This window comes from Manacus candei, unplaced genomic scaffold (genome assembly GCF_025592945.1).
Source record: "Manacus candei isolate 608988 ecotype Guabito, Panama unplaced genomic scaffold, ASM2559294v1 h1tg000011l, whole genome shotgun sequence".
Taxonomy (NCBI): domain Eukaryota; kingdom Metazoa; phylum Chordata; class Aves; order Passeriformes; family Pipridae; genus Manacus; species Manacus candei.
This window is the reverse complement of record NW_026138059.1, coordinates 28,663,018-28,684,139: the sequence shown is the minus strand read 5'-3', so window position 1 is coordinate 28,684,139 and position 21,122 is coordinate 28,663,018. Positions and strand designations below refer to the sequence as shown.

At 38.5% G+C, this 21,122-nt stretch overlaps 1 protein-coding gene across 4 annotated transcripts in view; it reads left to right on the top strand.

The window, feature by feature from the left end:
- Positions 1–12,629, top strand: part of EPHA7 (EPH receptor A7) — a 171,361-nt gene extending 158,732 nt beyond the window's left edge. For all 4 annotated transcript variants that reach the window (XM_051778168.1, XM_051778165.1, XM_051778164.1 and 1 more), the window contains one exon: positions 8,893–12,629. In XM_051778168.1, coding sequence (XP_051634128.1) covers positions 8,893–9,088 — 196 coding nt within the window. In that variant the 3' untranslated portion in view covers positions 9,089–12,629. The remainder of the gene's footprint in view (positions 1–8,892) is intronic.
- Positions 12,630–21,122: the final 8,493 nt, after the last annotated feature.

Below are 21,122 nucleotides of genomic sequence, written 5' to 3'. Positions count from 1 at the left end.
GTAAGAAAAATAAAGTGCCAGAGGAAGTTGATGTTCATGGGAGAAACGGAAGAAAAAATTGGGTCACAGGGATAATTAAAGGATAAATGATGAAAAAAATAAATTATCTCAGTTCTGGCTTCATTTCATTGAATTTGGAAATTGTGCATCGCTAACGACAGATTATCAGGCTGTCAGTGAGGCTGATCCTTCTTGTCTTTATCCACCTACAAGCATCTAGAAGAGAGATGCCTAAAAAAAGCAGGATGAATCTCCCTCTGGGAATGCTTATCTCCATTACCTGTAGAGGGAATCCAGATGATTAGCTTAAATTAGGTGTCTAATATCTATATAGTTAAAGTTAGGTAAAGTGATTCCTATACTATATGTCCTTGGCTGCTGCAATTTCCCTCGCAAACTGAGTGTCATAGAAAGGCAGCTCCTCCACCACTGGTATATCCGAGAATGTATTTAAACTGAGCTTTGTCACAGAGAGACGTGATTTTTTTTTTTTTTTTTTTTTATTATTCAGAGATTTGTAACAGGTCCTCTAAATGCTTTTTGTATATGGATATCAATTCTTGAAAATTTTTGTGATTGTTCTGAGGAAGACCTGCCTAGTAAATTACAGTTATTTAATATTTTAAATAATCAGAACTATTTGCTGACATACTGCTTTAGTCCAGAGGTTATGTGATGAGATATGATAGCTGCTGTTTGCAAAACCGTGTTTACCTAAAGCCTTGTCATGTAAAAATCTCCAGGAGGCAAAGATGCTTAAATGTATCTCAAATTGAATGTTGCCCTTAATATCTCAATAATTGAGCTCTGTCTGTATTATTCTCCATTTAAAATGAGTTTTTTATATTTGTTTAAGCTTGAATTACCTGGCATCCACTGAGGGAGTTTGAAAAAATGATTTTAAATTAAATTTGCTTTTCTCCACTGATAGTAATATACAATGAATAGTTTCCACTGTTTTGAATGTTACAATAACTATTGCTTTAATGTGCGGGATGAAGGGGTTTATTTTTGGTTTGTTGTTGGTATTTTTTTACATTTATTGGTTAGTAGTTGAAATAAAAAATAATAATAATTTGTCCTTAACTTTCTAAATAATTCATATATAGCAATTTTGAGAATTATTTAAATTCTGTGACTTTTGGGTTACTACTGAGACGGTGCTCATGTCACTACAGCTGTAATGCCAGGCAATGTGGAGACACCCTGCCACAGGGGCAGGTTCAGCCAGCATTCTGTTGCCCAGTAATGGCATGAAGCAGTCCACTGGCTGGTGTGAAAGGAGTGAAGGGCAACTCAGACAAAACATGGTCATTTCACTTTTAAAAAGAATACATGTGACATGTTAGAGTTAATAACACTCTTAATGCATTGCCTCTCTGCATGTGGTTAAAATCTGATGTGCTCGTGATTTGGTCTTTGGTGGGGTTTGATTGTTGGTTGGTTTCTCTTATTTATTTTGTTTTAAACGAGTGACATTTGAGATGCTTGTGGAAGAGAATAGCTCCACAAGCTACAGAATGACGAGCCCTGTTTAAGAAAAGTACAATGCAAATTCTTGCCCAAGAGTCATTCCGGCAGCAGGTGCTGCAGGGGTATTCAGACAGTTGGTGCTATGATTTGCTGAGCAACTATCACAGCAGGGTTTCTGCATATTCGGGACCTGTTAGAATTGTACTTCTGATTAATTAACTGATATGTGGAAACAGGCAATTTTTTTCCCTCACTAACTTGTAATGGACGTGCAGATGGTAGATTTGAGATTTGCAAGACTACTAACTAAAAAGTCTTAGTCTCAAACAAATTTCTAGTAAAACAAGAAATTCTAGGCAGCAGCCTATATTTTCTCTCATATTCCCTTAAGGGTTGTCAAATGCAGCTGACAATTACTTTTAAACAGAGATCCTTATTGTTTGCATAGTGTAGCCTTCTATTTACCTGGCAAAAGGCAATTCTGCAGTTAAAGTTCCTACAAAAAGGATCAGAGAGGAATGGGGGAGGGAGGAGGGAATACAACAGCTGGGAAAGAAAAAATTAAAAAGAAAGAAAAACCTGATCTTGTGAAACAGAGAGGATGACTGGGCTCACCATTTTTGTAACACATTCCATATAGGGATTTTTAAAAACATGAGAGATTAAACCACAGGCATAAAATCTGCAATATTCTGAAAAAAAAGAGTAGTGGCAGAATGTAAGGTACGTTTGTGGGAGTTTTTCCTCTCTGGATTTGGTTTTGTGAGGTTTTTAAGTTCAAATAATTAACATGTGCATTTAGAGTCAAACCTGTTGGAATGTGCTAAGGGATGAATTTAGTGTAACAGCCATGAAATTCTCAGAGCACTTGCAGGGTGGATAAGGGTTAGGTAGTTTGAAAGTGAAAGGAGTGATGTGGAATTTTTACGCTGTACAGACCCTGTAGGTTACATTCAGCAAGATTATGAAAGATGAGAAGTTAAAGAGGAAAAGCCTTGCTTTTGTACCTGATGAGAAGTCAGGAGATGGGAGGGAATGGAAAGAAAGGTGTAAAGCCATTCAGAATGTGTGAATATAAGTTGTAGGGGTCCGCAAGACATTGCTGGCAGGGGAGCTAAGGAGTGTCAAGATTTTTTAAGTAAAGAGACACTGTTAATATAACATACCTAATAATCTAATCTGGCATGGTTTCAGTACTGTGATTTTTTCCTCAGGCCAGATTGGAATTTGTCAAAGAGACTAAATTGAGACAGATGGGAAAGCAACTGGTAATACATAGCTCATTCAAGCAGACTTGAAATCAAGACATGAAAGGAGAAATTTACAATAAAAGCCTGAAAATAAAACATGAACTCTGATGATATTTATTCTCAGAAGATTTTAGAGTAGCTCTCTTTAAGTCTTGGATAGTGATAGCAGATTTTAGCATTTATGCCATACAAATTGTATGAAATTAATGTCTAATTAGAGCAACCAAAAAAGAAGCACAAGTCAAAAAATAGTTGGTGTCTTGATAGACTATGAAAAAAGATGTAATACAGCCAGGCGAAACCTGTGTAGCCAGCCAAGTGAATCTTGGACAAAACAAGACATAATTCCTGGTGCCAGAAGAGCTAAATCAGGAACAGAAAATCTATTCATCCACAGACCAAAGCTTCTGCATTCAATTGAGCTAAATAACCAGTTGTAGAGCCGTGCTGCTAATAATAATTGATAATGGAAAACTACAACTTGGAGGTCATCTGATGAATCATAACATGGCTAACATTGAAAAACACACACAGTGCTTAAGCCATATCTGTGCTACTGGTATTAGAGTTCCATGACTCTGTGTATGTTGAGTCATTTGTAGACTGGAGACATAGCATCAAATCCATAACTAAAGCTTTCCTCTTTTGTGCTGAAACAAAACAGAAGGAATTCTGAGGAATCTGTAAGTTCTATCAAATACAGTAGAAATTATCATCTGATTATATTGCCCAGAGAGGTTGTGGAGTCTCCCTCACTGGTGATATTCAAGAGCTGCCTGGATGCACTGTGCTCTAGGATGACCCTCTTTGAGCAGGGAGGTTGGACCAGATGACCCACTGTGGTCTCTTCCAACATGATCAATAAAACTAAGAAGCAAACTTCCTGATCCAAAGATAACATCTCACAGGGAAGAAGAATCATTAATTATTTTTACTACTACATTCAAATCTGGTTTGCAAGAGGCTAGACTGAATAGTTGATAGAATGTATCCACATTGATCCCTCTCATTTCATGTATGTAGAAATACTACTCAGGCAATTTCTTGATTGTCCTTCAATCTGTGCTACTATGCCAGCTTCCACTGGCTTCCTGAAGGGCTGCACATCCATTTTTAAGATGTCTGCTGGAAAATATATTTCAGTTTCCTTTTCTCAGGGAGCAAACAACCTATGCTAAGAACACATGTATAGCTTAAGAGCAAGAAGGTGCAGGAATCTCAGATTGGTTCTCTCCAGCGTGTTCTTTTCAGTCATAGTCGTAAATTAAATGTTCTATCTACCTGATGTTTTACATAGTAACTTGCATGAGAAATCTGATTTACCTGAAATAAACTTAGTAAAACTATCTAGATGGCTGTCAAAGGCTACTCAAAAATGGCATTTTTAAAGTGATTGGGTGAATAGGATTTTGTTCAGAAAGAGTTGCAGAGCTCTTGCCCTCCATTTCATACCAGGTCTCTCTTCTGGTTTGTTTACTGAAGTAGCCCATAAGTCCTCTCTTATATTAGTCTATACAAAATAGCAGTGTCTCTTTCCTCAGTAGCTAGTGTTTGTACCTTCATGGACTGCTGGAGAAAAGACAGTGTTAGATTCAAATCCAGTCCAATATGTCTCCAGAAAGAAGTTGGGCCAGCAAGGCACTGAGAGGTATTACTAATGAGGATTTCCTTTAATATTATTGGGCCTCCATACTGTGGACAAGCAATTGATTGCTATTGTGGAGAGAAAGTCAGCACTTTATTATATACCTTCCCTACACATCAGTTCATCCACTGCCAGTAGAAGGAATGGGGGCAGGGAAGAGAATAAAAGTAGCTTTCAGACATTTCTTTGTAGTGCTCTTTTCAAGAGAAATAATTGCCTCAATGCCTACATTAGCTAAATTTCTGCAAGCGATGAATCCTCTTTTATGCTTTCTACTTGCTGGCAAAAGCATCCCAATCAAACTGTGTGCTGTTTGTTGCAAATCTGAGCCACAAACTACCTTCTATCCCATGAAGTGCTTGCCTAATAATAGGGTGTCTCCCAGACAGTACCCTTCTTGCAGTAGTTACTTGAGTATCCCAACACCAAATTCCCTCTGCAGTTGTCCATGTTTATTTCCTTGTGCAGAGCTGCCTTTGGGGGATATTTCCACCTCCATGAGGTAGGAAACTGTTTTCAGTGCTATGCTCTACTTTAGTTTCTCTCCAGCTGCACTTACCTAGCAGCACCCATGCTTCACTGGGGGTTAAACAGATGACAGTGTGGAAGGAACATTTAGTACCCCAGCAACAACAAATGCAATGTCTGTCTACAACCAGCTACAAGTCAGGGAGACCTCTTCAAAAGATCTGCAATCTTCAGAAAGAAGTCATTAGTATTGGTCAAAACAAATCAAAACAAACAAAGAAAGTGTATTTACTGGGAGGGTGAGTGGAGGAGTTGTTGAATATGGAAAAGCTGAATGTCAGGCTTACATGAACTGCCCAGTTACACCAATAATACAAGCTAATGGAGTGTGTTTAAAATAATATCAAAATGTTTCTATTGGCTGTACAATCTAAGGGAGAGCTGAATGGCAGAAAAGAAAACATCTGGGGGACTATTTCAGGGCAGTGGGAGAAAATAGTTGCCCTTTGTGATTTTATAATGAATGGGGGGAAAGTCTCTTCTCGTTCTTTTATACTATTGTAAACCTATTTCTTATGGATTTTCCGAAATTAATCTAGCTGGATTATTGCAAACTGCATGGAAATTAATGCTTTACCTGTGTCATGTGCTTTTGAATTATTTGCTGAAAAAGCAGGAAGATATACCTTAGGAATATTACCTGTTTTCAGTATAGCAAAGTGTCTTACTAATTTTTAAAGAGGAAAAAAATCGTTATAAAATAATCCTTCAAAGTAGGTAATACCATTTTTACACATATATTTGAAAAAGGATTGCGTAAAGCTGAATTTATCTTTTTTTTTTTTAGCATCAGATGCTACCAAATTATTTAAATTTAAAATCCAAAAAAAAAGGATATTATATATTTCATGATGCTTTTACAAGTGGTTGAATTATACTTAAGGTTGAATTTTCAGTCTAAATTAACAGAGCTTCACTTTAGATATCAGAGAAATAGAAGCCAGACATCTTTGCACAGACTTACGTATTTACAAGTCTGTCATTGAACCATTGCAATATACTTTTGGAAGACAGTAGATTATATTTGGCAGTGCTTAGACCATAAATTCTATTGGGTTGTTTCCATTATTTTTGTATTTAAAGCCTTTTGGTGATGGAAGTCCTTGTTAGCTAAGGTCAGTGGGCATTAGTAAGCAGATGAATTTGGTGTAAATTGGTAGAAGCCATTTGTTGAAAGTATGGAGATACCTCACGGAGGTGACATCCAGCTGTTACTGAGCTCACTCTCTCTCCTTGTCTAGCATAAATGCTAGACTCTACAGCACTAGGTAGTGGAAAGGTATTACAAAAAGGCTAACCTTTAAGGACTTTCCACTTCTGTGTAGAAAGGGAGAGACTCATATTTTCGTATTCATATATTGCCCAACATTTTGAACTGTAGCTACTTGCCTGGGAAAAGGTTGGTTAGGCTAAACCTAATCCAAAATTATGTCTGAAATTCCTTCCTTCACTGTACAATCCCTTCCATTCCTGAAGCACCCTTCACTTTCAGAAATCCTCTCCCTCTCCCTCTGAAAATCATGTTGATGACACTTCTGTGGGAATGAAGAGGCTGTTGTTCTGAGTAAAATGGAGTTTTTTCTTGGAAGACTTTGAGTGGCCTGTCATGTCCCAGAAGAGTTAATGTCTCTGTCTGCAGGCATCATGCTTTCCTATATTGTTCTGCCACTTGTCAACTATTAGATAGAATACGTGTGATCTCTTTGATCCTTCTTTTACATGTGTCTCCTGTTGAAAGGATAAATTTAGGCATCTGCTTTCAGAGGAGGTTTGGGGCTGTGAATCCCTGAGACATCCAGATTTTTGGGATGCATGATGGCTTGCTTACCCATGATACTGAGAGATAGCTCTCATGGGGTTTCCTTTCCGTGGAAGTTACAGTGTGGGCAGTAACTTTTGCATGTGCTAGTTTTCTCCCATTATTGATTGCAGAGAATGCCTTAGCATGTATCAGACACTGCATAAATAAGTACTAAATCCAACCACACAGATATAGCAGCCAAGAATGAAGTCCTATCCCTGCCTCATCTTTGACTGGCCTTCAGTTTCTCCAAACAATTTTAGGTTTCTATCTCTTTCCAGGGAGATAGACTAGTTCAGGTCTGGAACGACACTGGTCATCAGGCTAGATAGAAATTTAGCATTATGATAATGAATAGCTAGGTCATACAGATACAAGGAAACTATCATATTGATTTGCCATGTGTTGCACAGGGACCCTCATCTCTCATTTGTTGATATTTCATACTAGTTAGCTTGTACATGGGCTCTGCTTGGGTGAAACTAGTACTTGGCCAGTGAGAACTAGGTGCAGCCCAGAGTAAGGCTATGCCACAGTCCAGGGCACTGTAAACTGTCTCATGAATCTCTTGATCTGGGGACCTTCTTCCTGGTGCTGACCAAAAAAATGTCAATAGAGTTAGAGCCAATGTAAATGTAACCTGAGGTTTTAAATACCTATGCACCTAAATGCTATTTGTGACTACCATTTGCCTTTAACTTTGAATAAATTCACATGTCAATCATTTTTACTAATTCAGAGGCTTACTTGTCTTCAAAATAGTAAAAAGATCCTATCAGAGTCAAAAATTCTTCCTTTTGGAAAGGATTTCTCCTCAGAGTTCCTTTTTGCTAAATTATTTTCTCACACATTCCATGCATTATGAGGGCTTCAAAGGGCAGGTCCAAAAAAAACTAATAGAAACGAGATTTAGCTTAGTTAATACCTTCTCTTCATGTAAAATTAGTTCCTAGTACACTTTACTAGAGACAGAAAAAAACATCCTGTCCCTCCATCAGATTGCTTCCTCTAGCTCTTTTTGTTTGCTAAGCCTCAGATATTATGGCTATTAATTATGTCAGATCCTCTTCTCAGTTTATTATAAGACATCTGCTCCCATTTTGTCCAGTTTGGTGACAGAGACGTATGGCATGCTATGATGTATTAATGACACTCTTCTCTTGAATGAGTATCTTCCCTTTGATTCACACTGTTAAATAATCTAATCCATGTGCTGGAATGACAGATAATACTTTGGAATCAACTGTAAGAATATTGGTTGGTATGGCAGGAGGACATTCCTCTGCTGGTTTGTTTTTCCTAAGTATTAGCGTTACATTGGCTTGTCTCAATGTCTATAATAAATTGTTTTTCTCTGAGGAATTTTCAAATAATTTAGTTAAGAGATTGCTAACCATGTGTAAAATAATTTCCATTCAGTCCTGGCCTACGTCCATTAGTGATAAAGCTGTATCATTTAGACATTTCATAGGACTAGCCTGTCACTAAACGTATGGTAAAATCCACATCTTATTCTTTCCTGTTCTTTTTTAAGCTCTGGGGTTTTTTTTGTTGTTTCGCTTTTTGGGGGGGAGAGTGGGTTGGTGTTTTCTTTTTTGGCAACAGAAGTAACAAACATTGTCTTCAGGTGCCTAATACATAATGACTGAGACAGTCAGTTAAAATGTTTTATGAGATTCTTCAGCAATAATTAGAGCTTCTGATAGTATCAGTTAGGCTAAAGGAGAGTCTACTTTATTAGCTTACATGCTAGAATGTACCTACCTTGTGAATGCTTTTTTAATGAAGCAGAGGTTAAATTGAGCACACCCATTCCACCTTTGTCCTGTTTCTATGTTTTAAACAGTTATCTACATCTTCTCTCAGTACTTAGTTTTATACTGTAATACCCATCTGAAAAACTGCACCTCATTCATTTATTTCCTTTGTTTCCAATACTGAAATTGTCAACTATAACCCTGTGGCTCATTGAGATCCAACATGAAACACAACCGCATTTCCTTCATGTTAGAGGTGTTTGCTTGGGAATTTTTTAGTTTATTGATGTTTACCTACCCAGTCAATGAGAATTTTTGTTAAGTAGTGATATATACATGGCAATGAAAATTATAGTGTAATTTGCCTCTATTACTTCCTGATATCAGGATTCTGCTGCACTGCAAATTTCATGTCTGTTGTTATTATTTGTTTGACAGAATCAAAAACATGCCAGGTGCTTTGCAAAACAGAGAACAAGAAAAATCCCTTTCCAGAAGAGATGACAGCCTGAATAGAAATGACATAATGGCAGGAGACAAAGGAAGCAGAAAGGGGAAGCAAAACAAGAGTTATAACCATAAGATCATGAGATTGGTTTGGAGGCACAGTGAACGCTATGAGGCATTTTTTTAAAGCGCATAAGGACTGTAGTTGGGATTAGAGAATGGAAATGTAGAAAAGAAGCATGGAAAGGAATGGAGAAGAAGGGAGGAACAGACTGGCAACAGAAGGAAGAGTAAACAGAGGTGTATGGGAGAGGCCAGAACACACACCTGACAAACTGAGGATTATGACTAATGACAAGAAGGAAAGACCACATCTGAAGAGCATGATGATTTCAGGAGGATGGTGAAGCAGGACATGGCGATGCTGCTAGGGAGAGAAGAGCCAGCAAAGCTGCCCTGGAAGCCTGCCCTGGAAGCTCCTCATGCTAACATAACCCTGCTTCCCCATCTTCTTTCTAGCTCCCCTCTTATACACAAAATATGTATATAGAAGAGCAAAGGAGAAGGAGAAGCAGCTAAATAAATCCTTTCCAAAGATCCTGCTGGGGAAGAAGTTTAAGCTGGGATGATACAGATTTGCTCCTACTCATGCTGCTCGTGATAGCAAGAGGCAGAGAGCATTCATTCTGTTAGCCATTCTCATGCAGACAAATCAATGGGAGTCTTTGCTTCTGCTTACTAATAGGCCTTGTTGAGAAATAGCAAAATTATAATACTTCAGCCAGTCCAGGACATTTTAAAATGTCCTTTTATTCTAGAACAGAAAGAATATAACATTCACAGAGAAATGGAAACAGGGAAGAAAAATTCTTGAGCAGTTTTTTTTTAAACCTGAAAATAATCATTTCACTATTACAGAAAAATATAAGGTGAATTTTACTTATTGTAAAAAAAGTACATTTTATAACTTCTCATGAAAATTTCTGATAAATCTGGGAATTATTTTAATTATGGAGGACTGGTTGTTCTGTTTTCTTTTTTTTTTCTAGAAAATTGGTGTTTCTAGAAGGAAACTGGGAAATTGCCATGTTCAGTCTGTCAGACATTTTAAAATACTCTGATTTCCAAGATAAGAATTCTTCAGGAGTAAGAAAGCTGCAATGTGGCCAGTCTAATCCCTTCCTCACTTCCTTCTCCTCTGCTTTGGTGATCAGACATGTCTAATTATTAGTCTGCAAAGAGCAAAACCAGTCTCTATGTCTCCCTGAGAAAAGGCATTTTGCCAACTATTTGAAAAAATTTTAACTGGATCTGCTTACAGGAAGTCACTTTTTTGCTGCAGATTATTTCTCCACTTAAATCGTCCTCAAACCTCTTCCATTTTACCTGGAAAAGTTTATCAGAAAGCACACTGGAAAGACTCAGATCTTTCTGTCTCCAGTGAAACTGTTTTGGAACATAGTTATAGCTTAGCCGATGTACTGGTGTGACAGTTGAGAGACTACTGCTGTTAATGGAGTACTCTGTTACCTTGGCATATATAGACACTTTTCACTTGATACTTCTGACTGCAAAGTATTGATGTTTAGGGTGTTATAGGTACTTGTGCATTATATTTTTTTTCTTATAAGTTTTAGAGGACAGTACTGGATAAATTTTTCTTCTCCTTCAGGGTAACACAGCTTTGCATGAGTCATTCATCTTGAGTGTACACCAGAGTGATATGAAGTTGGTTGTTGTGACACCTTATCAATATTACTCCCATTTTTAGTCTCTTTAGCAGTGGAATGATATAAGTATTGCCTAGTAGAGACAATGGCCTCATTTAAGAATATCTTGATGACTGAATAGGATTCAAATAATTTGTCTGAGTGCAGAGGAGACAAGTGTAAGTCATAACTGAAATATTACCAAAAATCCTTAACTGGTTGGGTTGTCCATCATTTGCTTGAAGATTTTGGTAAATGGTGGTTTACTGGATTCTCAAATGGCAGCAATGGTCAAGCACTTTTTTAAAAATTTTTTTTCAATTTGAACTTTGTTTAAGTTAATTAAACTCTTCTCATCTCAGGATACCATTTTAGCATTTAGTAGAGGTTTACAAGACCTTCTCTCTCAGTGTAGAAACCTCAGCTAGTAAAGAACATACCAGGTATAGAGTCAACACAATCTCAGTAGAGCTTCAAGAATCAGGCCCACCTCAGTAATTTCTCTCCACTGTTATTGAAATAATACTGGATTTAAATCGTATAGCCATGATGTCAACTTACCAAAATCTACTCTGTCTAGGTTATTTTTCAATCAAATGTAGCTCAAAGTTTTATAGCAACTGACATATCATTAAAAAAATGAGATTGCAAAGTAGTGTCATAGTATCTCCCCATAATACAGAATTTTTTTATATATAATTTTTACATATTTTTACATTAACTCAGTTTCATACACCTTTTTGCAATAATAGACTCAGCATAAAGCAATATCAAAACATAGTTAATGTTTCTACTAATTTTATTTAGCCAAGCTACAGATTTTGCATAATTTTGACACTGTTTCTGGTATGATAGCAGATCTGGAGGTTATGTATACCTGTCTTTTGGCTCTCAGAGAGGATTCAGCTGTGTGGCACCTTCCCACCCTCTGCTACCAAAAAAAAAAAAATTCAATTAAGAAATGTGGCATAACCTCTGAAAACTGCAGTCTGACCTACCTTCTGAGTTCAGACACTGAACTGGATGCATGATTTGGGAAGGGATTTAATACCAGCTACCTCAGTAGCCTCATGGTATTACAGGGAAAAGGTTGAAAAAGAGAAAAGGAGAGTATTATAATGTATCCTGAGAATAGAGGGCAGCATGGTTATTTTGTCTATATTTTTTCTTTTAACCTTGCCTATACTTTTCCTCACAATCCTTCCCTATTGTTGTCTGTCAGCTTTTTTCAAGAAGACACTTGGTTGTGTGTAGCTACATCGACTCAAGCCCACATAACCCTATGTATCTGGCAGGTGTTTGACTTGGTAGGGGTACAGTTCTGTTGGACTGTAAGACCTCCACTGTCCCCTGCAGATTAGGGACACTTCAGCTGTTGAATTCCAGACATCTTCAGGGCTCTATATCCAATATGTACAGTTCAAATGCTTCCTAAATCAGGGGAGTGCACTATGATGAATAGTTTGAATTTGTCCTATATCCTGTGAATTTACTCACTTCTGTCAATCTTTCTCTCTCTGTCTTGCCCTTCTTTCTCCTGAAATAGAGTGGCCAGGGCTGCATGAATTATTCAACATAAGAGTGTATAATGTATTTATACAGTGATATAGCGATACAGTGTATTTATATATATGTTTTCTATTTTGTTTACAGTTTCTTTCCTAATCATCCAGATATCCTGTTTCGCATTTTTACTTGACACTGAGTGCTTGACTTGATGTTTTCAGAGAGACGTCTAATATAATTCCTTATTTTTTTCTTCTCAAGCAATAGTTAATTTGTAGTCTCTGCCTGTGTATGTATAGTTAGACTTATTTTGCCCTTGTTAAGTTCTTTCTATTTTATCAAATTTCATCACCCTTTCATTGCTGAGAGCACTCAAAATTATGAAATCATTTTCCAGTTCTTTACAGGCAGCTTCTGATTTAACTTTTAAAACCATTTTGTATCAATTTCACGTCTGAGAGTTCTTAGATATCACATTTCCCTTTACTACTAATAAAAGTACTTTTACTTAAATCATTTGTTTAATTTCATGCCTCAGTCCAGGAATCTTTGCGTGCTCTTAAGTGCCCAGTGGCTGAAATTTATTTCTGTGTTTTTCAGTATGGGGGAGGAAGGACTCCAAGCTATTGTCATTTATGTTTTATTAATTAGTGACCTTTAAAGAAGACTTTAGACCTTCTTATTGCCTCCTGGTTCTGACAGAGTGGTTATACAACCTCCAGAGTGAAAAATTGCTAAGGGCTAGATCCATAAAGTGCATCTAGGAATGCCTTTAGCCTCTTAGACGTCCTGCCTCCTTGCGAAAGCTATAAACACAGACTAGTCACGTCCCTCTAAACTGAAAGAGAAAACCTGAGTGTTTAGCAACAACCTCCACTAGCTCTGGCATGTTGAGCAGAGAACAGTCTGAGTGAACAGAAGAAACAGCCAGATGGTGGAAATTAAAGGAATGAATAGTGCACTGATATTGACATATTTTTCAACACTGCTTAATTCATGGGACTGTAAGGTTCTGTGAAGTGGGAATTCCATTATCTCTCCTGCAGTAGTTGTTCCTCCTGTTTATCTCACTATTTCCTGCAGTGCACTCTAGCACACTAGGTGTAGCATTAAACTACACCTCTGAGGTCACAATCCCTCTCTTTCTCTCTATCCCAGTAAATGCTGAATTTTCAGGGTTAGGCAACAACTGAGTGAACTTCAGGGAACTACCCCGTCAGCCTGAGCACTCAAAGCTGCATTTAGCCACTCCTGTTTTAGTGCAGATCTAAGCTGGGGTCTGTGTTACAATACTTGTGAAAGCAGTGACAAGTATTTGAACCCCGACTTTTCAAATCTGTTAAACTTGCTTGTGTAAAAAGGAATCACTCTATATATCCCATATCTTAACTGCACCCAAATGGCATTCCAATAATTCTACAAAACCCATTCTCTGTCTACACAAGTACTATACCATGACTTCATGTGAACACTGAGAGTATGTAGACAGGTGAGTAAACCCTATGAATTATAAATATTCATAAGACACCAGAAATCATACTTAGTGGGGAAAAGGAGTGGACAGCATAAGTGAACAATGACTGACACTTGGTTTTTCTCAAACTGAGTTGTATCCTGAATATTTGAGAGAAGGAATTAAGAGTGCATTTATTTATTTCTGTTTTAGAAACACCTCCACTTGCATATATTAAAAAAATCAAAACAAAACAACAACAACAACAACAAAAACGCATCACAAATATGTAGTACTGACTTTATTTCCCTGTAGTTATGAAAGTAATTCCATCAAAAGCTATGGCTATACTTATCTGGCCAGTGACAAAAGTGAACTAGCTGTCACAGGAGGTTTCCCCTGAGCCTCCTTTTCTCCAGACTTAACAATTCCAGCTCCCTCAGCTGCTCCTCATAATAATTGTGCTCTAGACTCTTAACCAGCTTTGCTGCCTTTCTCTGGACCCACTTCAGCTCCTCAATGTCCTTCATGTTGTAAGGGAGCCAGAACTGAACACAATACTCGAGTTGCAGCGTCTCCAGTGCTGAGTACAGGGGTACAATCACTGCCCTCATCCTTCTGGTCACAATAATTTTGATAAAAGCAGAGATGCCATTGGCTTTCTTGGCCATCTGGGCACACTGTTTGTTCATGTTCAGCTGGCTGTCAACCAGCACCCCCAGATCCTTTTCCTCTGGGCTGCTTTCAAGCTGCCCCCATGCTGTAGCACTATATGGGGTTGTTGTGACCCAAGTGCAGGAGCTGTCACTTCACCATGTTGAACTTCATGCAGTTGGGCTTGACCAGTTGATCCAGCCTGTCCAGATCCCTCTATGGAGCCTTCCTGTTCTCCAGCAGATCAACGCTCCTGCCCAACTTTATGTCATCTGTAAAGTGACAGAGGTTACACTTGATTTCCTCATCCAGATCATTAATAAAGATTAAATAGAACAGGCCCCAACACTGTACTCTGGAGAACACCACTAGTGACTGGCTGCCAATGGAATTTAACTCCATTCATCACCACTTTCTGGGTCCAGCCATCCAGATATTTTTTACCCTGCAAACACCTGTCTACACCATGAGCAGCTAGTTTCTCACAGAAAATGCTGTAGTTAATTTTGTCAAAGGCTTTAGTAAAGTCAAGATAGGCACTATCCACAGCCTTTCCCTCCTCTACTAAGTAGGTCACCTTGTCATAAAAAGAAATCAGGTTAGTCAAGCAGGACCACAAACCTGTGCTGGCTGAGCCTGATCTCCTGGTTGTCTTGCATGTGCAGAGTTATGGCACTGAAGAGGATCTGATCCATGACGTTTCACAGCAATAAGGTCAGGTTGATGGGTCTGTAGTGCCCCAGTCCTTCTTTTGACCCTTCTTGTAGCTGGGCATCACATTTGTTAATCTCCAGTCATTTGGGACTTCCCTGGTGAGCCAGCACTGTTGAAAAATGATGAAAAGCAGCTCAGTAAGCTCCTCTGCCAGCTCCCTCAGTACACTCAGGTGGATCCTATCTAGACCCCATGGGCTTGTGTGCACCTAAATTGTATAGAAGGTCACTGAAAATTTCGCCTTGGATTATGGGGGCTTCATTCTGCTTCCATACATGTCTTTCAGTTCAGAGGGCTGGGTACCAAGAGAACAACTGGTCTTACTATTAAAGACTGAGGCAAAGAAGGCATTATCATTATTTTTTTAATGTTTTAATAGTTATTATAGTTGTAATTATTACTATTATTAAGACTGAGGGATTACCTCCGACCCGTACTCATCCTTTGTCACTGTACTCCCCCCCCATTCAATAAAGGATAGAAATTCTCCTTACCCCCCTTTTTGTAGCTAATGTATTTATAGAAAGTATTTTATATTATCTTTTTATGGCAGTAGATGGATTAAGTTCTAGTTGGGCTTCAGCCCTTCAAATTTTCCTCCTGCATAACCTCATGACATCCTTGTAGTCCTCCTGAGTGGCCTGCCTCTTCTTCTAAAGATCATAAACTCTCTGTTTCTGTTATCTAACCTAACCTACCCCTGACATAACTTCAGGCCATTCCCTCAGATTCTGTCACTGGTCACCACAGAGAAGAGATCAGTGCCTGTCCCTCCTCTTCCTCTCACGAGGAAGTTGTAGACTGCAATGAGGTCTCCCCTCAGCCTCCTCTTCTCAAGGCTGAACAGACAAGTGACTGCAGCCACTCCTCATATGGCTTCCCCTCAAAGCCCTTCACTACCTTTGTTGTCCTCCTTTGGACACTTTCTAATTAAGCTTAATATCTTTGTGGTGACCAAAACTGTACACAATATTCAAGGTGAGGCTGCCCCTGTGAAGAGCAGAGTGGGACAATCCCCTCACTCAACCAGCTGGTGATGCTTTGCCTGATGACCCCCAGGACATGGCTGGCCCTCCTGGCTGCCAGGGCACTGCTGACTCATATTCAACTTGCCATCGGGCAGGACCCCCAGATCCCTCTCCATGGCACTGCTTTCCAGCACCTCATTCTCCCATCTGTATGTACATTCAGGGTTGCCCCATCCCAGGTGCAGAATCCGGCACTTTCCCTTGTTGGAGTTCATGTGGTTGGTGATTGCCCAGTCCCCTAATTTGTCGAGGTCTCCCTACAGGGTCTCCCTGCCTTTGCGAGAGTCAACAGCTGCGCCCAGTTTTGTGTCCTCTGCAAACTTGCTTAGTATCCCTTTGAGTCCTGCATTCAAGTCATTTATGAAGATGTTGAAGAGCATAGGGCCTAAGATGGAACCCTGTGGAATCCCACTAGTGACAGGTCACCAGTCTGATGTCGCCCCATTCACTATTACCCTCTGTGCCTGACCCATGAGCCAATTGCTCACCCACCACATGATGTGTTTATTCATCCGTGGGCTGGACATTTTTAAACAGAAGGATCCTGTGAGAGACGGTATTGAAAGCTTTACTGAAATCCAAAAAATTACATCAACTGGCTTCCCTTGATGAACTAGGTGGGTTACCTCATCATAAAAGGAAATCAGATTGGATAAGCAGACCTTCCTCTCATGAAGCCGTACTGATTGGGACCAATGACAGCACTGTCTTTCAAGTGTTTTTCAATACATCCCAGAATAATCTTCTCTGTAACTTTACCAGGCACTGAAGAGAGACTGAGAGGCCTGTAGTTTCCAGGGCCCTCCTTCTTGCCCTTCTTGAAAATCAGGGCAATATTTGCCAGCTTCCCATCAGCTGAGACCTCTCCAAATTCCCAAGACCACTCAAAAATCATTGAGAGAGGCTTTCCAATGACATCAGCCAGCTCTTTGAGGATTCTTGGATAAATCCCATCAGGCCCCATAGATTTGTAGGGATCCAGCTCGAACAGCAGATCCTGCATAATTTCAGGGTTGACTGGGAGTTAGTCATTCTCAGGGCACTGAGAGCCCCTTGGTTCATCATCCGTGCTGAAGACTGAGGCAAAGAAAACATTAAACACCTCTACCTTGTCTCTGTCCCTGTTTGTGAGGTGACCATTGTCATCCTGTAAGAGATTGATGATATTTCTATGCTGCCTATTGCCATTAATAGTTTTGAAAAAACTTTTTTTATTGTCCCCCACATTTCTGACAGCTTCAACTCCAGTTGAGCTTTGGTCGTACAGATTTTTCCCCCAGAGTGGCAAGCACTATTTCTGTATTCATTCCGTGTTGCTTGACCTTGCTTCCACTGGGCACGCACCTCCCTTTTTTGCATTATTTCCAAAGAAAAGATTCCTGTTCAGCCAAACTGCCTGCTTGACTTCTGACATTTGGGAATTACCTGCTCCTGTGCCCATGACCCCACTCCTTATTTCTCCAAGAACTGAAAAGTCCATCATTTCATGATTGCTGTGCCCAAGATGGCCTCCAACCATCACACTACCCCTCAAGTTCTGCTCTTTTTGCAAACAACAGGTCCAGTGGGGCATTCCTTAGTTGGATCCCTCAGAAGCTACATTAGGAAAGTACTCCAGGAACCTCCTGGACTGTCTCCTCTGTTGTGTTATATTTCCAGTAGTTATCTGGTAAATTGAAGTCCCTCATGAGAACTACAACGAGCAAATATGAGAGTTCTCCCAGCTACTTCTAGAACATTATGTCCACCTCTTCATCCTGGTTGTGTGGTCTCTAACAGATTCCCACCATGACATCTTCCTTATTGGCCTTTCCTCTGACTCTTACTCATTAACACTCAAGCTTATCATCACCATCATTAAACTCCAGACAATCAAAACACTCCCTAAAATACAGGATTAGCCCTGATTGCTTATCCCTTCTGAAGAGATTGTTGCTAACCATTGCAGAAGTCATGTGGGTCATCCAACCATGTTTCTGTTATAGCAATTATACCATAGTTTCCCTGCTGCACCATGGCTTCCAGCTCTTCCCGTTTGTTGCTCTTGCTGCATGCATTGGTGTAGATGAATAGGCAGGGAATTCTCTCTGAATTAATATTACAAATGAACTTTTAACCAGTGGACAGCAACTGTAATCAAAACTAAAGTATCAAGGAAAACAAATTGAGATGGTCAGTTTGGAAGCAGGTTTTCTTATAAATGCAAGGAGTTGGTTATATGCTTCATTAAATATTTCAGCTAAGTGAAACTTAAGAGAAGATGCACTGTTGTCAACCATAATTAATACTAATTTGGACAAGAATATCTCAAACCCTACTGTAGTAGGTATTGATAACTGGAGCCAGCAGAAATTTCTTTAGGCAGTTCAAGACCTACAATTTTCTTATTATATTTATATTTATACAAATTGTCAAGAATTTGCCAATTAATATGTAACAATATATTGAACACATTCTTTCTGAAAACTTCATACTTTAGTGTTTTCTAATGTCTGTTGAAAACATGGTTTAAATTATAACTTCAACTTCTGACTTATAGAAACAATAGGCAAGGCTCATTGAAAAAGAAGTGCAGACTTTTGTAGATGAAACAAATTAGGCTTAAAGCTAGTGCAACGTATTAATATTGTGTATCTCTGCCAAATAAAAAAGTAGAAATTTTCACATTACTCCATTCAGAATTGCATTTTATCTGTACAGTTATCAGAAATGGTATACTCACTTTGATGACTGAATAGAAAATGAAAGATTTGGATATTTGTGTCATCACATTCTAATTATCACCAAAGCTGTGCATAATTACTTATGCAGAACTAGACAAAATTATTGGATAAAACATAAAAAGGTCTTGTTCTAAGTTCACCAGAAATTTTCTCTATCTACCCATGGGTACCCATGGATATTCAAACACACATGCACAAATAGATGTAGAGAGTCCTGTCAAAAGGTCTTATCTTTGTTTCTCTACTCAGGAACTAGAGACATATAAGAATTAAACAACTTTTTGAGGAAGACTTTGCCTTTGTGTGATATCTGAATCAAAATTTCACAGAAACCCTTATGTGTATAAAGATATAATTTTCTGAAATCCAACAAAAACAAGCACGGAGAGATGTAATCTGCATTCTTGCTTGCCTGTGTGTCCATCTTTTGCTTTCATTTTGATAATATCTTTATTTTCCACCTCCTCACTTCCATGTTTTTGGACAAGGTTAACAGAACTGCTGAATAACTGCATTCCCACAAGGGACCTAAGAAATAACCTCAAAATTTTACAATGTGTAATTTAAAATAATTAAATAATCCTTCTGTCACCCTTGAAAATAGGAGGCACTACTTTCTCCACTTCCTGCCCTCATACACATTTTATACTGAAGTATACCCCCAGGAAAAACTAATGCAAAAGTTCTGAAACTCTCATTTTTTATTTTTTTTTTATCATGATTACCAGGGAGAATGGAGTTGGTGGGATGAATGTAACCAGGATTAAAAATATCGGGTGCCATTAAATGACATTAAATGTAATGAAATCTCAAGGTCAATTTAATTTCTTGTGTCTCCTTATCTCTCTGACACATAGTACTGTATCTCAGTAGCTGCCACCAACAGCTACCATCAGAACACTTGGCTAATTAGTAATCAGTCATGTCACTTGGTGTGATCTCATCCTGTCTGACTATTGAACCTGAGTGCAACAACAAAAAAGGAAATTGAAAACTTTTAGCAACTATGTTTAGTCCATGTATTTTCAGCAGTTCAAGCTTTCATTACACTACACTCGTAGGCATGTTTGAATTTGATGGTTTTGGTAGTTATTCATTTAGTAATGAAAAAGCATGACATTTAGCTACCAACAAAATAACCCCATCAAATGCTAAAAGATAAGATTTCTTAGCAATTCAACAGCATTACGATAGGGGAAAAGCTTTTAAATAAAATTCCTACTCATATATCCCTTCTCATCAGTACCATTTCAGCATGTGGAGTACCCATTATAGCTGAATGAAACCAGAGAACATCTCATTGCTGGGACGTGATCCAGAAAAGAGCTTAAGTACACACAGACTCTAAAGACAAGAATATCCCATCAAAGTTACTATATGATGACCCACATGATTAAAATTACACAGAAATGTACATGCTTTTCTGGATTAGAGTCTAAGGCATGAGGCATTTAAGATCAGCCTTTCATGTAGTAAAAATATTTACAAATCTTTTTAAGAGATGACATATAAATAAAAATTACTATCTTGCCTTTGACTGCTAGACTCAGGACAACTTCATATGTGAAAATCCTGCACATTAGATGATCACTTTATTCCCAAACTAAGCAGCTGTTTGAAGTGGCAGTCCTAAAGTGCTAATCTCTGCTACCAATAAACAAAAGTAAATCATGGCAGAAAACTCGTTTATGTGCAGTAATCTCCAGAGGATTAGCATTTCAAGGGATCAGATTTCCTAAAACTCCTCTTTCCTGATAACAGCCTCTGCTGTGAGGTGACACACCAATAGGCATAAATTATCTAGAGCTGCAGATAAGCAGAGGCCATTTGGGAGTTCGAAGTGCAATATAAATAGATGCAAAACAGTAGGGGAACTGGTGCTCATCACAAACCTCAGAAGGATTAGCAGTTCAAGCTCTGATTTCCTTGCTGTTGTTAGCTGTGATTTATCATCAGACAGTGACTGAGAGTCTGTCTTATCTGTGATAATTTAATGGCTTAATGGCAGTCCCTTTATCTGGGGGTCATAATTAAGCTTGTTTGATCAGTTTCCTAACAAGCACCTCGCCTGCATTTTTAGCTATGCCTATTTGTTCTCTGTGTGTAGCAGCATTTTTGTTAATTAGTATTAACAATATTATTGTTAACAATTACTGGTAATGATAACAATCTCTTAAAAGGATAGCATTTATCTGGAGGAAAAACACAAGTCAAAAAAGATGCAAGACTTTTAATTTAAATACATTTATAGCAGATATTAACTGCAGTCTCAGCATCTTTTTGGCTTGTTGGATTCAAAACTAACTCATATACATAACTGAATACAGTAATTTTAAGTTGAATCATTTTTCTCTGGTACAAAATTAACATTAATTTGAAAGCTGACTCCTATCTTACAGCGTATTTACTGTCTCTCTCTATCATCCTACTAATT